The following is an 18,209-nucleotide window of genomic DNA, read 5'->3' on the forward strand; positions in this document are numbered from 1 at the left end:
CTGTCTTCTTTAAGTAGACTGGCATGTTAGATTTGAAAACTGTTGCATTCCTTCCGTAAGCCCTCAAACCCAGTTTAATTAAACGAAAAATTTCAGGTTTGAACATAAGACCGTAACTACTTCCCTTCGTATGTTGTAGGATTGTGTTTGCTTTGTTCCAGCAAGTTGGGATGCTGCCATTCTGTATACACGAAGTAAAGACGTTAGCCATATGATTCTCTGTTTCCTCCCCTGTAATCTTGAGTATTTCAATTGTCAGACCATCATGACCCCCTGCTTTGCCATTCTGCATCTCTTTTATAGCTTTTCTTATTTCTTTGGGGAGGATTTTGGGGCTTCATCATCAGCTGCGTAAGGTTTTCCTAGTGGTTCATGTGTTCTTTCATATAATTTATTATAGAAATTCTTTGTATGCTTTAGTATTTCTTCCTGTTCCGTTATGTTCCCATTATCACCGTCAATTGCTATGATTTCGTTTTTACCAATCTTAATCTTTTGTTTAACTTTCTTGAAGCTCCTTTTATTCTCTGATGCTAATTTCATGGTGTTTTCATTGTATTTTTGTTTGTCGGCTTTCATATTCCTCCTTGTACACTTACACAATCCTGGATATTCTATCTTGTCATAAGAAGTTTTAATTTTCATTTCTCGTCTTTTTACAAGTAAAGCTTTGGTTTCCACCCTTAACTTTTCTGGTTGTTTAGTAATTGTTGTCAGTCCACCTATTTGTTTTGCAGTTTCCATTGTAGTTTCAGTTAGATTTTCTTATGTTCTAATCTCACTCGAAGGGCATATTGAAAATCCTTTTTCCTTTCATTTAATTTATCCATACCTATAATTTCTTTTTTCTGTGATATTAGTTTTCTTCGTTCTTGTTTAGTATTAATGTTTATTTTCACTCTTACCAGTCTGTGGTCACTACCAGTATTAAATTGATTTGAAACTGAAACATCTTTGATTATTTTGGTGTTATCTGAGATGAGATAATCTATTTCATTGTGGGACTCATGATTTGGGCTTCTCCATGTCCATTTCCTATTATGGTGTTTCTTAAAAAAACGTGTTCATGATGAATAATTTATTTTCCTCCGCAAATTGAACTAGCCTTTCACCCCTTTTCGTTTATCTCTTAGATTCCATGGCAGCCTACTGAGACATCACCCGTCCCTGCCCTGTCATCTGTCCTGCACACTGAGGGGAACATCCTCTTCCTGAGGTAGTCTAACAAAAAAAACAGAGAGGGCGGCAATGGTGACAACTGTGACGATGACAGTAACGAAAAACCAGGTCCATGGCGGGCGCCAGGATGGGCTCTGGGAAGTCAGGCTGCTGTGGTGGGTAAGGTAATTGGTCCAGCTACATCGGTTCCACAGGTGGTGCGAAAGAGACACCCGTGGACAACTGTGGTGGCCGCAAGGTCCTGGTAGGATGCAAATTTGGGGACAGAATATCTGTAGAATATCTCACAATTGACAAGCATGAATTTAGTTCTGATGGCAGTGCAGCAACCCAGCAGGGCCTTGAATTGAACACATGCAAGCACTCAGATTTAAAAGAATCGAGCCCCTCTCCCAGCCCATGGTGTGACCAAAAATTCTGAAAAGAATAGAAGCATTAGGTGAAAAGCTATACTTGCGGAGCATGGGGGAGCCGTGCAGTACAATGGAGCCGTACATTGTGAGAAAGAGCAGCAGTGCTTCTTCCCATGTGTGGGAGGCATGTAGTGTGTTCATCAGTTGCTTGAATGTATGCACAAATCGTCCAGCTTCTGCGTTTGACTGAGAATGGAATGGAGCACTATTAGGATTAGTGATACCTTCAGCTGCATGAAACTGTTCAAAGTCCTGATCTGTAGACTGTCATCCGTGAGGCAAACCTTCCAAGCAAAAAATACATGACAAAGCGTGAATGGTAATACTCGACGTAGTCGAATTCATGGTCGCTGAAAATTGATATTTGCTAAAAGAGTCCACGACAACAAGGCAGTAAGTGTTCCAAAGGGACCAGCAAAGTCAATATGCACTTGTTGCCACGGCGATTATGACTTTTGCCAAGCTGAAAATGTTTGCAGTGGGGCTGATAGATTTTCAGCACAAGTGCAACACATGTGACATCATATGTTCAATGCGGGCGTCCATGCCTGACCACGTACAGTGTTGTTGTTGTTGTGGTCTCCAGTCCTGAGACTGGTTTGATGCAGCTCTCCATGCTACTCTATCCTGTGCAAGCTTCTTCATCTCCTAGTACTTACTGCAACCTACATTCTTCTGAATCTGTTTAGTGTATTCATCTCTTGGTCTCCCTCTACGATTTTTACCCTCCATGCTGCCCTCCAATGCTAAATTTGTGATCCCTTGATGCCTCAGAACATGTCCTACCAACCGATCCCTTCTTCTAGTCAAGTTGTGCCACAAACTTCTCTTCTCCCCAATCCTATTCAATACCTCCTCATTAGTTACATGATCTACCCACTTCTATTGTCTTCTTGTCCAAACTAGTTATCGTCCATGTTTCACTTCCATACATGGCTACACTCCATACAAATACTTTCAGAAACGACTTCCTGACACTTAAATCTATACTCGATGTTAACAAATTTCTCTTCTTCAGAAACTCTTTCCTTGCCATTGCCAGTCTACATTTTATATCCTCTCTACTTCGACCATCATCAGTTATTTTACTCCCTAAATAGCAAAACTCCTTTACTACTTTAAGTGTCTCATTTCCTAATCTAATTCCCTCAGCATCACCCGACTTAATTCGACTACATTCCATTATCCTCGTTTTGCTTTTGTTGATGTTCATCTTATATCCTGCTTTCAAGACACTGTCCATTCCGTTCAACTGCTCTTCCAAGTCCTTTGCTGTCTCTGACAGAATTACAATGTCATCGGCGAACCTCAAAGTTTTTACTTCTTCTCCATGAATTTTAATACCTACTACTCCGAATTTTTCTTTTGTTTCCTTTACTGCTTGCTCAATATACAGATTGAATAACATCGGGGAGAGGCTACAACCCTTTCTCACTCCTTTCCCAACCACTGCTTCCCTTTCATGTCCGTCGACTCTTGTAACTGCCATCTGGTTTCTGTACAAATTGTAAATAGCCTTTCGCTCCCTGTATTTTACCCCTGCCACATTCAGAATTTGAAAGAGAGTATTCCAGTTAACATTGTCAAAAGCTTTCTCTAAGTCTACAAATGCTAGAAACATAGGTTTACCTTTTCTTAATCTTTTTTCTAAGATAAGTCGTAAGGTTAGTATTGCCTCACGTGTTCCAACATTTCTACGGAATCCAAACTGATCTTCCCCGAGGTTCGCTTCTACCAGTTTTTCCATTCGTCTGTAAAGAATTCGCGTCAGTATTTTGCAGCTGTGACTTATTAAACTGATAGTTCGGTAATTTTCACATCTGTCAACACCTGCTTTCTTTGGGATTGCAATTATTATATTCTTCTTGAAGTCTGAGGGTATTTCGCCTGTCTCATACATCTTGCTCACCAGATGGTAGAGTTTTGTCATGACTGGCTCTCCCAAGGCCATCAGTAGTTCTAATGGAATGTTGTCTACTCCCGGGGCCTTGTTTCGACTCAGGTCTTTCTGTGCTCTGTCAAACTCTTCACGCAGTATCTTATCTCCCATTTCGTCTTCATCTACATCCCCTTCCATTTCCATAATATTGTCCTCAAGTACATTGCCCTTGTATAAACCCTCTATATAGTCCTTCCACCTTTCTGCCTTCCCTTCTTTGCTTAGAACTGGGTTGCCATCTGAGCTCTTGATATTCATACAAGTGGTTCTCTTCTCTCCAAAGGTCTCTTTAATTTTTCTGTAGGCAGTATCTATCTTACCCCTAGTGAGACAAGCCTCTACATCCTTACATTTGTCCTCTAGCCATGCCTGCTTAGCCATTTTGCACTTCCTGTCGATCTCATTTTTGAGACGTTTGTATTCCTTTTTGCCTGCTTCATTTACTGCATTTTTATATTTTCTCCTTTCATCAATTCAATTCAATATTTCTTCTGTTACCCAAGGATTTCTACTAGCCCTCGTCTTTTTACCTACTTGATCGTCTGCTGCCTTCACTACTTCATCCCTCAGAGCTACCCATTCTTCTTCTACTGTATTTCTTTCCCCCATTCCTGTCAATTGTTCCCTTATGGTCTTCTCCCTGAAACTCTCTACAACCTCTGGTTTAGTCAGTTTATCCAGGTCCCATCTCCTTAAATTCCCACCTTTTTGCAGTTTCTTCAGTTTCAATCTGCAGTTCATAACCAATAGATTGTGGTCAGAATCCACATCTGCCCCTGGAAATGTCTTACAATTTAAAACCTGGTTCCTAAATCTCTGTCTTACCATTATATAATCTATCTGATACCTTTTGGTATCTGCAGGGTTCTTCCATGTATACAACCTTCTTTCATGATTCTTAAACCAAGTGTTAGCTATGATTATGTTGTGCTCTGTGCAAAATTCTACCAGGCGGCTTCCTCTTTCATTTCTTAGCCCCAATCCATATTCACCTACTATGTTTCCTTCTTTCCCTTTTCCTACACTCGAATTCCAGTCACCCATGACTATTAAATTTTCGTGTCTATCTTGGCTACAGTAATGCATCCACTATGCTGTACATAGTAGTTTACCCACACTCCTATTTTTTTTATTCATTACTAAACCTACTCCTGAATTACCCCTTTTTGATTTTGTATTTATAACCCTGTATTCACCTGACCGGAAGTCTTGTTCCTCCTGTCACCGAACTTCACTGATTCCACCTATATCTAACTTTAACCTATCCATTTCCCTTTTTAAATTTTCTAGCCTACCTGCACGATGAAGGGATCTGACATTCCACGCTCCGATCCGTAGAACGCCAGTTTTCTTTCTCCTGATAACGATGTCCTCTTGAGTAGTCCCCGCCCGGAGATCCAAATGGGGGACTATTTTATCTCCGAAATATTTTACCCAAGCGGACGCCATCATCATTTAATCATACAGTAAAGCTGCATGTCCTCGGGAAAAAATACGGCTGTAGTTTCCCCTTGCTTTCAGCCGTTCGCAGTATCAGCACAGCAAGGCCGTTTTGTTTAATGTTACAAGGCGAGATCAGTCAGTCATCCAGACTGTTGCCCCTGCAACTACTGAAAAGGCTGCTGCCCCTCTTCAGGTACCACATGTTTGTCTGGCCTCTCAACAGATACCCCTCCGTTGTGGTTGCACCTTCGGTACAGCCATCTGAATCGCTGAGGCACGCAAGCCTCCCCACCAACGGCAAGGTCCATGGTTCATGGGGGGCCAAGTACAGTATCAATGTGCTAACTGTTTTGTGCATACAATTCCCCAATGTCCTTGGTGGAGAAATCGCAACACATCTTTTTGCAGCACTTTTGGAATAAGCACACACATTTGTCCAGTCATTTTACAACAAAATCACACTGTGTTGGATGGAGAGGCTATGCTGAAGAAAGGCCAAACAGTATGAATGTAGTGCAACAAAAGGTCCAAGTCAGGGTCTGCTTCTATGGCCTGTGCAATTATCTATAATGCGGGGAAAAAGTCTGTAAAAGTTCAGTGTTCTCTGCATTGATGTGACAATGAGATGTGACAGTAGTATCGAATTCAGAATTAGGCCAACAGGAAGGTGAGAAAGGGCTTCAGCATTTGTGTGCTTAGATGTGGGCCAATACAATATTTCGTACTTGTACTATGGTACTATGACAATAACAGAGCCCAATGTTGCAGCTTCTGAATTGTGCTTGGGAACAGATCTGGACAGATGAAACAAAGACTGAAGTGGCTTATGGTCGATCACTAGGTAAAACTTCTGACCAAACAGATAAAAAACTTCTGACCAAACAGATAACGGTGAAACTTTGTATGCTGTAGATAATAGCGAGCGCTTCCTTTTCGATTTGTAAATAGTTACATTGAGTCATGGTAAATAGCTGGGAAGCAAAAGCAATCAGCCCGTCCTGTGAACCAAATCAGTGCAAAAGCACAGCTCCGATTCCATACGAAGAAATATTCACTGCCAAAACCACAGGCTTAGTGGGATCAAAATGAACGAGGCATCTGACACTCAACAAGGCATTTTTAATTTCTTGGATTGTCTACTGACATCTTTCGACCAAACAAAAGGCACATTCTTCCAGTGCAGATGATGCAATGGAGCCGTGAACTGGGCAGCATTAGTTATATACGTGATATAATACTTCACATTCCTGAGAACTGACTGCAGTTTTCCAATGTTGCGCATGGTATAGAGGTCCCAGATGGCCAGCAGATGTGAGTGAAGGGGATGAACACCCTGGCTATTAAGAACATGACCGAAATAATTAACTTCAATGTGAAGAAAGGCACATTTGTCCGGGTGACACTTCAAACCTGCAGCTCAAAGTACTTGAAAAAGCATACAAAGGTTACTGATATGTTCTTCAGCTGTATGTCCTAACACCACAGTGTCTGCCAAGTAACATGAACAGAAGGGAACTATTGCAGTAAGATGTTCTCAGTAGTGTTGGAATATGGCAGGCGCGTGGAGGGGCTGCGAAATGGTAAGTGCAAAAATTTGAAGAACCCTAAATGTGTGTTGACTATAGACACTTTCTGAGACTCTCACCTAGTTTAATTTGCAAATACACATTGTGTAAGTCAGTTTTTGATAAATAGCACCTGCACCAAGTCTTTCATTAATTCCTCAGGGCGAGGAAACAGATAACTATTAATTATTGTTTTTGGATTCACAGTGGATTTAAAGTCAATTCAAAGATGAGGTCTTCCAGAAGGCTTTTTTAAGTTGACTTGAGGGAGAACCCATTGACTAGTGTGAATAGGAGCAATAACACCATTGTCTTGCCATTCTTAAAGTTCACTTGCAACTTTGTCTTTAAGTGCATGAAGGACAGGACACATCGGAAAAAACTTAGGCTGCGCATTGTCATTCATTGTAACGTGCACCACTAAGTTATTTGCTCTGACAACTCCTTCAGAAAATATATCAGGAAACTATGCAATCAATCGAGTAATGCTGTCTTTTGGATTGAAACAAGAAACAGAAGCACATTGTCCTGGATATGAAGACCAAACAGTCAAAAGAATGAACCCAAAAATATTTTCTCAGTCTTGCGAGCATAAAATTTTAAATGTCACTGTTCTGGTCTGAGACTGGAATGTGGCAGGCAAACTACATCTACCAAGCACGGGAATGTCCTGACCATTATGTGCAGTAAGTTGTGTGTGAGATTTTGTCAACTGTGATGAGCCCAACTTTTCATAAGTGTACGATTAAACAATGTTATGGAAGTGCCAGTGTCTAACTGAAGTCGCACACAGTGTCCGGCAATGACCAAATTCACAGTAAGTTTAAATACGACAATGGAAAAGCCAGGATGGGCTTTTTGGCTTCAGCCTCCGGAGACTGTGGTCGTGTGTGTGTGAGCTACATTCAGGATGGGCTTTTTGGCTTCAGCCTCCGGAGACTGTGGTCGTGTGTGTGTGAGCTACATTTGCGTGTGTGTGTGTGTGTGTGTGTGTGTGTGTGTGTGTGCACTTGTGTTTGTTGTCTATTTTCTACAAGGGCCTTGTTGGCCAAAAGCTCCATTTCTGACAGTCCTTTTGTTATGCCTATTTGCGACTCAGCATCTCGGCTATATGGTGAGTAGCAACTATCCTTTTCACAAACAGTTTGTTTGACTATCGTTGTATTGCACTTGGGTGGGGTGAAGGCACTTCCTGAATGTGGTCATTACTAGAATTGGTAGCCAGTTAAGATAAAACTACATTCACTGAGTCAGAAGGTGCTCCTGGCTTACGAGAGCGAACGTGAGTAGAATTCTTTTTCTGTTGCAAGCATACAGACTGTAGGGCTTTCCACAAGCGAAGCAAGTTGCATTCCAAAATGAGCAGTTTTGTCTTTTGTGAGTGGAAAAGGAGCAGGGACATGATTTCACAGCAGTCATACAGGTTGACACTTACTTACTCTGGCTACGGCATGGTGGCCTGTGTACACGTGGCAGTTAGTCACAAAGCCGGACCTGTTTGTCACTGTGCGTTACACTGCAGATGGGAGCTATCTCAAAGTTTTCCATAACACAATCACATGTGTCCTCATTTTCAGTAATAAATAACACTTGTTTCGATGTAGGATCGGAATGTTTGAGAGTTTGTTCATGAATCCTACTGTCTGGCGCATTGTACTTAATTGCATCACGAATTATTGTGTCACAGTTACATTGATAATGGCACTGTCATGTCAAACCCTGAAGTTCAGTGACCCACAGACAGTATGTCAGTTCTGGCTTTTTCCGCAAGCCAAAGAACTTATAATGAGTTGCAGCAACCTGTACCTGATTCTCGTAATACTTGTTAGTGATGGAAGAAACTAAATCTTGTTCCAGTCCTCTTGGTGTTCACTGAATGCTTGGAACTCTGGAATGCATGGAAACAGTGGTGTAGATGTGGCTGGAAGCTGTGGTGGAGTTGATGCAGCAGCGGCGTATGCATGAATGAGCTGCTGGACTGCTGTCATCAACTGCGACATTTGTTGATTCTGAAACTGAATAAACTGCATTAGATCATAGCCAGCAGCAGCTGGAAGTGTAGGTGGGAGGAATCCAAAATGATCAGTACATTAAACTTTAACATAAATATAACACTTCATTCCTACAAAGTTGTACCTCCTATTTGCAAATATTTTGACAATTTATTACTACTTGCAGAACAAAAGCTAAATAACGTCTTCCTACTACTCAGTACTGATGCTCTCGAAGTCTGCCATTGAACTGGATCCGACCTGTGATGGGTGGCTGGTTAAACCTGTATTGACAGGGGATGTTGAACTCTGTCTTCCTGGAGGTGTGGCGATGCCTGCTCTTTCCGATTGGCATGCAGATCAGCGCGCCATTTTTTGACACTGCACTGGTCGGTATGCAGTCAATGCTTTAGGACTGCACACATGATCCCCGTACCGTACTTGCACTTACATGTCCAGGAAACTCTTCATTTACTGCCTGTGCTGTTCCTTAAAAACTCGTTACAGAGTGGTCACCACCGCCTAAGATTGGAGAAGTTTGTTACAGCAGAAGTGGCCAGAGGGCTTAAGCTAAGAAGGATTAATACTAGAGGAAAAGTAGCAAGGATTGATGGTGCACGGCACAATTACTTTAACTGAGGCAGAGTTTTAATTCATCATACACTGTTTTTAGCGGCTGCAAGAGCTCTCTTTATTTGTGTTGTAGGCCTTCCTGTCTTTGCTGTGAGAGGTAATTGTTGCTGTAGAATAACTGTTTATTATCTTACAAACTAAATTTATAAATCTCTCCTGAGTAGTTTTACTTGTATATTCAACCTGTTTAAATAACTGAATAAAGTTCTATGCAATTTTGTTAATGATAATATAAGGATAATCTGGATCAGGGATGGCCAAGAACACTGCTTGTGTGCACAGTCCCCATATGACCATGACACGCTGTCTGTGTGAAAGATGGGGAAACTGTGAACGAGCCACATTTTAGATGAGAATACAGTCACGCTAGGAGCATTTAACAATTTGTGTGCAGCTTGGTTTGATTGTTATGTTCTATTAGGAAATTTGAAAGGCTGAAACTTTTACAACTCATCATGAAGAGTAATATTGTATTGTTACTGAGTGTTGGCACAAGAGAAAACTCTAGAGGGTGGGGGGCCAACTGCATTATGCCAGCAGTGTTGTACACGCCATTTTCTCTGTGTAAAATTCTTACACGATTTAAGCGTAAGAGAGGCAGAAGGAAATACTCTCTATAGCACACCCTTAGCGATGGAGTAAGGGTTTCTTTCGCATGTAGTTAGAAACAAATTTCATCTTGTGTAGAACCACTGTACTGACTGTGCAAAGGATACACTTGTCAACATCATAGATGGCACATCAGTCAAATTTTCACTATTATTGAATTATCTTTGATTCGATTAGGTCATAATAAAATTTATATCATTCCCAGACTGCCAGCTAATGTGCAGACACGGACAGTTGTGCCTATTTTCATCACTAAGAATGCCATGTAATTGTGACTTATATAGGTTCATTAAAAAGTAAGAAAAAGTAGCCGGCTGCGGTGGCCGAGCGGTTCTAAGCGCTTCAGTCCGGAACCGCGCGACTGCTATGGTCGCAGGTTCGAGTCCTGCCTCGGGCATGGATGTGTGTGATGTCCTTAGGTTAGTTAGGTTTAAGTAGTTCTAAGTTCTAGGGGACTGATGACCTCAGATGTTAAGTCCCATAGTGCTCAGAGCCATTTGAACCAAGCCAAGAAAAAGTAAACAAAAACATTAACACATACATTTGTCAAAACATGGAGTTGGTGACACTCTACTCGAAGAAAACTTTGTAGAACTCATGAATGGTTTTAACATTGAAGAATTTACCAGAGGGACGGGCGTGGAAGCAAAATTTTAACTGGGGACGTATAATGTGTTTTTTGATGTATTGTGGGCCAAGGTGTATTTAAATGTTATGTGACCTGGATTAATTTTCCACACAGTATTATGATGGCCACCTCATTGGAATAGTCCAGAGACACAGCTGTTAATGGGACTCAGGCAGCTGGTTATGCACTAGTAGCCAAGCAGTGTGCTCACTTAAGGGCAAGGAACACTCTCCCTGCCTCCCCTTCCTTCTTACACATTTCTCAAAATTCTTCTTGATGAAATCCCACAATTACTACTGATTAGCGTAGGAAGTACATTACTGTAACCCTAAAAATTGTTGAACATGTTATAGTTTACAAATACAATTTCTTTAAACATGTCATACACATTGAAAGCTATCTTCTGCCCATGATTTGCTTTTGAGTCAACTTTGAAAATTTTTGATGTATGTATTACTGGGGATTACATGACAGTTTTATTTACTTTATCAAAGTCTGCTTCTCTATTCTTTTCCCTCCCTGTCTGCATATATTATGTCTCAGTTATGCTTACATCAGGTTTAACTATTTGCATTTCATGTACCACATTTAAAAAGTCTTACATTCTTGCATACCCAGGAATTCTGTCATATTGTTATTAAGTGTGTTAATGTATCATTAACAATTTCCTCAACTGCCTTCACATTCTTTACATCAACAGTATTTATTTGCTCTCTTGTGAAATTATTTCATTGTTATCATCAGAACATGACTCAGTTACTACTTCTGAATTAGCCTGCCATATGTCGACAACTACTATCATCTGCTCATCACAGTTGCTCTCAATTTTGTTTTCACTGGACACATTTACTTACTCTCCTGTATTGTTTCCTGTTGTCGTGTTGCCATTTTTTCATGTCCTTCCACCAGACGAGTTTGTTTACATTGACTGAAGTTTCCCAAAATCATGTGTGTATGCTGCCACTTTTCCTTAGTACACACTGTTTACACATAGTTCACTGTTCATTCTCCTCATGTTTATTTAAAATCAGTGTTCCCTCGTCTGATGATCAGCTTTATCACAGTGAGTATTCTAAATGTTCAAACAAAGTAGGCAAACTACATTTATTGGCAGTATTTTGCAAAGTTCTCTGGTGACAAACACACAATGATGTTCACAACTCTTTTAGGCTGAGTGGGTTCACATATTACAGAGTCCTGTATTGATTGCCAAATAATGCAGGATTTCTACATTTTGATCTCTGTTCACAGAGTGCCTCAAAGTAGATGAGCAGTTTAACTGGCTATATGATGTTCGCATAATGAAAGGTATCCTCTGAATGATTCACACAAAGTTTACATTTTTATAGCTGAGCATGAAATACTTGTGGCGCTGTGCTCCTTGCCTATTTGTAGATGAGTGTAATGCAGGGCTCTCCACAGTGTGCCAAATTTCTTGCAGCCCCAGAGTCTGGGGCATGCACTGAACAAGACTCAGCCTGTCATTCCGTTGCTCATTCCTTCCCAGAGGTATTCAGCACAGTGTGACATTCCATTTAGTATTGTGGTGTGACATTTTTCAGTCATCACAATTCTCTTAAGTTCTGCAGAAGGTGGTCTTAGTGCTGCTTAACCTTCGCTATTTGTTTGTGGTTTGAAGGATGTTCACAAGTCCAGTGGCTGTTTGCACAGAAAGAGGCACTCTAGCAATGAATTGTCACAAGCCTTCAAAATGAATGGGAGTGATGGAATAGAGGGATGAGAATTTTCAGTATACAGGGTAACCCACCCAAACGTTTCAGTTCAAATATCTCTGGAACAACAGTAGGTATTGAAAAATGGCTTTCACGGATGTGAAAATAAGGCAGGGGTCATGAAAGTAAATAGTATGAGACATTCTAAACATAAGCAGATATTACGTTCAACACAAACTTATGTTTTTTGAATGGACACCCCATATTATTTCTTAAGCAATTGATAACATGAAAAATCACAAAAAGAATGGCATTTGCTGCATTACAATATGTCAGTTACATCCTGAGAAGTTGCAGAACGAAGTTGACGTCTGAGGTAACAAAATGTGCCACTATAGCACATCCAAGATGCAAGCGTGAAACCCACGCTGCTTGTAATCGCAATGTGATTGATATACTATGATGATGCAACAAATGTTGTACTTATAGATGTTTACACTGTTATTAAGTGGACTGAAAACAATACAGATATCCAATCACACACAATGAAAAATAAGGTAATGGTTTACTCATTTCTGCTTTATTGAACATCTGTATTGTTTCCAGTATACTTAATGACAGTGTTAATAGCAGTAAGTACAGAGTTTGTTGCATAGTAATATGCCAATCACATCACAATTACGAGGAATGTGGGGTTCATCTCAGGATGTGCAATAGAGGCGCATTTAGTTTATTTCAAGCGTCATCTTTGCTCTGCAATTTCTCGGGATGTAATTGACGTATTGCAATGCAGTCAACACCATTCTTTTTGTGATTTTTTCATGTTATTAATTGCTTAAGAAATAATATAGCGTGTCCATTTAAGAAAATAAGTTTGTGGTGAAAATAATATTTGATTATGTTTTAGAATACCTGGCAGTATTTACTTTCATGACCCACTGACCCACAGTCATACCTGTGGAAGTTGTTCTTCAATATCTATTGTTGTTCCAGAGATATTTGCGTTGAAATGTTTTAAGTGGACCACTCCGTATATTATGCAGTCACATAAATGATGAGCATTGTAAATTTGCTATTAAGCAACATTGCAAAACCATGCAGAAATAATTTAAAGATGTAGTTGACAATGAAAGCACAAAAAATTACAATAGTCAACAGATTCATTGTTCTGTACATCAAGAAGTACTTTGTGTTAAATTTTCAAGCATGCAGGATGTGAAGAAATTTGGTGGTACGAATAGTAACTGGAGTTGCACACATTATTCCACTGTTACATGCTACAAGTTTTGACGGAAACACAAGAGTATGGAGACTTTTTATGTATTACTGCAAAGCAAATTGGTTAAATCAGGTGCCATGCCTGGAATCATTTCACAATTTAAAACTCGCTGCTGTTGAATTTATTAAGGAAAAAGGAGTGCAAGAATGAAAATTAGAACATTTGAAATGGATTAAGTGGACTTGAAAGCACACTGCCCACAGTAAGACATTGCAAGATGAGAAACAACTTTTTTCTGTTCTGATGGGGATGCATTTAAAAATAAGATCGTGTTATAGAAGGCACACATTCTGACAAACATAGTCCAATTTCCTGAGCTCACTGTCAGTAAAGAAAACAAGGTTTGAAGAGTTCATTGTCATTTTAGAAGGATTGTTTCCTGAACGTTTTGAGGACACTGCCAATATTACATCTATTTTCCAGACCATTTGCCTTTTCAGTTGAAACCGCTTCTAAGCATGTGCAGCTGTAACTGGATTGACTTGCAAGGTAACTCCTGTTTTAATGACAAATCCTTTCACATTGAAACTGTTCAGGACATCTACATTGCTTTCATCAGGTAGATTTTCCAAACCTCCATAATGAGGTTGCAAAAATGCTACAATATTTCGATTGACATATTTGTGTGAAAGACCTTTTGTAATTATGAAACTAAATAAGTCACAATTGCAGAAATATGAAATATAAAATCATGTTGTAATCAGTGTGACTGCACTGCTATTTGAATGCAATGTGTTTGTGGTTTCCCCTCTTACTCACCTCACATTCAGACAGCATGACATGGTGCTGGGGGAAGTGTACTGTGAGGCTGAGTGCTGTGGCACTCGTGCTAGGGAACGGCTCACAAGCTGAATTCTTGACAACCCATGATGTACTGTCATAGATCACTAAATGCTGAAATGCAGAGCTTTTACATTTTGAGTATTAATGTAAAAATTAGGAAAACTGAAAGCCATACAGATACAATAAGCAAAGGAGCAATTCTGGTTAACCTTGAACTAGAAAATGGTAAAATTATAGCTGTTATTTTATGAGCATGCTTTCTATGCCCTCGGAATTCCCATAGACTGCCATAAAGTTCTGAGAAAGTTGATTTTTTCCAAATTTAATAAACTAATAAGTTATTCTAGTGATAATAGCTTTGGAATCAGAAAAATCGGTTTATAAAACTATGGTACAAAACTTTATGAATAACCATTTTTAAGAGTGGACTTTTCTAGACTATGAAATTTTTGAATATGAATAAGTTTTGAAACATAAAGTAAAACATTTAATGAAAAGAGGAGAGCAGTGGATTTCAAATGGGCCATGCAAATTTGGTAATAAATGACTATTTGCTTATTGAAAATCTTAGCTTCGTCTTTCATGTATATATTGTAAATCGTAGCCAAATGTACTGTTATCATTACTAGTGTGACAACTATCCTGTGAATAATAAATTTTAGTGTTATATGGGTACATAGAAGAACTTAGCTACTTTATATAATTATTTTCTTAACTAAGACAGGAAGAAAACAATGGAAAATCTCCAATACTTCTATGAAGTCAGGAAACAAGTGGTGAAATCCATTAAGCAGGCGAAAAGAAAATACCTGAAAAATCAACTGAGCTTAATTGAAGAACTGCAACTACAATACATGAGATTTTTACAGAAGTTTTGCAGAAAAAATTCGCGGATACAGCCCACAAAATTTATGTTTCAAGAAATCTGACGGAAAACTTGCACTCACTAACCAGAAAAAAATTGTTCAAATGGCTCTGAGCACTATGGGACTTAGCATCTAAGGTCATCCGTCCCCTAGAACTTAGAACTACTTAAACCTAACTAACCTAAGGACATCACACACATCCGTGCCTGAGGCAGGATTCGAACCTGTGACCGTAGCGGTTGCGTGGTTCCAGACTGAAGCGCCTAGAACCGCTCGGCCACAACGGCCGGCCACTAACCAGAAAAACTGTAGGGAACTGTCACATTATTTTTCAACCCTCCTTAATTGTCCAGAACCATCTTCGAGGTCCCCTGAATCATCCACACCAACACAAGAAGAAATCCACAAAAATGTTATTAAATTAAAGAACAATAGAATATCTGGTGAAGATGGGGTTATTGCTGAGCTACTGAAAACTCTAGGACCAAGTTCTCTCAGAGAGTTAACCCAAATAATTGCAGATATTTGGGAGTCAGAAAAATTACCCCAGGAATGGAAATGTGCACTTATTCATCCATTACACAAAAAAAGGAGACAAATCTGTTGTAAATAATTATCGAGGCATATCCTTACTTCAGGTCACATACAAAGTTCTATCAGGCTGTCTTCTTCAAAGAGCACAAGAGCAACTGGAAAACAAAATTGGTGAATACCAAGGTGGCTTTCGCCCTGGTAGATCGTGCACAGAAGAAATTTTCAATCTAAAGACCGTGCTAAAATCCAAAGCAGTCAGAAACAGACCAATAATTTGTATGTTTCTCGACTTTAAAAAGGCATATGACTCAGTTAACCGACAAGGACCTTTTGATATCCTTGAAGAACAAGGGTTGGATCTAAAAACCCTTAACCTCATCAAAGAAACATTGACCCAGACTAATTCCAAGGTGAAATTCATGTGTGAAATATCCGAGCCGTTCATGATCAAAACTGGCGTCCAACAAGGTGGTGGTCTGTCTGATCTCCTGTTCAACCTTTTGATGGACAAGGTCACCTGCAAATGGGAAAAGGAATTGAAGAATAAAATCTGCTGGAAACCCTATACAAATGGGGCAAGAATATCATGTTTAGGTTTTGCTGCCGACTTAGCCTTACTAGTGTATGTGCAGGGAAAGTTGGTCTGCAAATATCTTTCCTAAGGTCTGAGTTATTCATCACAAAAACTGACACCCAAAACGTGACTACATAATACGGTCATATCAATAGAGTCAAATTTAAATACTTAGGTGAAGTCCTTGAACCTATGGGGCGAGAGAAAATAGCACAAAACATTCACCTCCAAAAACTAAATAAAGCCTATGCAAGAACCTACAAGGTGTGCAATAAAAAATTCTTGTCCAAAAATACTAAAATTAGGCACTGTAATACAGTATTAAAACCTGAAGCCCTGTATGGCAGTGAAACCTTAACAGTCCACATAAAAGGTGACCTAGAAAACTTATTAAAGGAAGAACGTAAAATCACCAGAAAGATATTAGTGTCAAAGAAAACAGAAGAGGACTATAGACTACCATCTCGTCAAACAACTGAGAAATTGTCGAACCTTGCAGCAGACATTAGAAAAAGGCAATTAAAATTTTATGTGCACGTCTCTAGGCTTCCCAAAACAAGACTTACTCACAAAATTCGTAAGGATTTACAACTATACCCTGTGCACAAGAGGTCAAAAAGGACCGTCAAAAAGGACCGTCAAAAAGCTCAGGTAAATTATTCTGATATTCTGGACAGAAAAGTATTAAAGCAGAGAGTTGACAGATGGAAAGCTAAGTCAGAGAATGAAGCTCTGAATGAAGCAGGAACAGAATGGACAGACAAAAGGAAGAGAGCCCATGAAGAAAGAATTAGAGCAATGTGGAAAAGAAGGAAAAAGAATCAGGAAGTTTCGCTTGATCCAATAGGGTCTAATTGCACATAATAATAATAATAATAACAATAATAATAATGATAATAATATATGGGAGGTACTCCAGGTTTTAAAAAATGGAAAAAAGCTTTTTTATGTTTTTGTTTTAATTACTGTAACACATAACTCTTTTGCCATTTTCTACCATTAACTAATATTTCCTTCCTGAGTACATTTTCAATATTTTCTGTTTCAGGAAATGTTACGAGAAAAAAATGGCACATCTGTCAAACTTACTTACTGGTGCGCCTGAAACCTTTGTAAGTTTCCCAGTTTCAGGATTGACGTTTTTGATGACATGTCTTTCACAGTCTTTTGGTAATTGATTTGGCTTTGCCATAAAAAAATGTAACATAGCTAAATCAGGAAGATTTGTAAATTTTCTGGTGATTAAGTTGGCATTTGCTGTAGGAAATTTCTGTCTAAATGTGCATTTAGTAAATGTATGGAAGAAACCTTTTTGCATATAAACAGTAATAAATAAGGTAGAGATAATCAAAAAGAGTGTATAAAAACATCATAGTTATAATGTTTCGACTTGGTGAAATAATATAAATAATTAAACTGATAGCAGTTCAAAATGAAATGCAAAATCTTGAGATTAATGTGAATGTTACTGTCATTGCCTACTACAAGAGTGAAGTCACCTGTACCCACTCCTAAATACATCTTACTACAGGAAACCCAATAGTATGGTGTAGTCAGGTTTTACAGATGGTGGATGCATAGATTTGTATTCAGCACCGTGAAACTTTCCTAGAATCTCACCAGAAGGCGTGCCCATTCTATTTGTCACGTTCCCACTGTGTGTTAGGCTTGCAACTAACTATCATGTTCTTATTGTGGAAGAAGTACATCTTCTATGTTTATCATGTTTATATTGAAGATCACTCAGGAAAGAACACACAACATAGGCAGTGATTACACAGTAATAACCAATGGAACATTACTGAAAACTTGGTTGGGACTCCCCAGAAGTGCTCTATGAAATCAACAATGGAACAATTATAACGTAGCATGTCGTTTAAAAGTCATGGAACACTCGCGCGCCGGGACAAGGAGTAAGTACGTGTCAGCCCTCCTTGTGGCCGGCATGCGAACCTTGTTGACACTTGCGTTCCGTCAGCTGATCGCGGCTGGCTTAGTCACCACACAGCCCCCTATGAGAGAACGGAGTGCCGTTGTTGTTGGTAACTGCCTCAGACGCTGTCCTTTAATCTGGCAGGAAAGTGTACACAACTTCTGGAC

At 39.4% G+C, this 18,209-nt stretch overlaps 1 protein-coding gene across 4 annotated transcripts in view; it reads left to right on the forward strand.

The window, feature by feature from the left end:
• The window catches only part of LOC124595701, a 181,959-nt gene that overhangs the window by 97,591 nt on the left and 66,159 nt on the right, over positions 1-18,209 (forward strand). For all 4 annotated transcript variants that reach the window (XM_047134563.1, XM_047134564.1, XM_047134562.1 and 1 more), the window contains exon 5: positions 17,158-17,221. In XM_047134563.1, coding sequence (XP_046990519.1) covers positions 17,158-17,221 — 64 coding nt within the window. The remainder of the gene's footprint in view (positions 1-17,157; positions 17,222-18,209) is intronic.

This window comes from Schistocerca americana, chromosome 2 (genome assembly GCF_021461395.2).
Source record: "Schistocerca americana isolate TAMUIC-IGC-003095 chromosome 2, iqSchAmer2.1, whole genome shotgun sequence".
NCBI classification, from domain to species: Eukaryota; Metazoa; Arthropoda; class Insecta; order Orthoptera; family Acrididae; genus Schistocerca; species Schistocerca americana.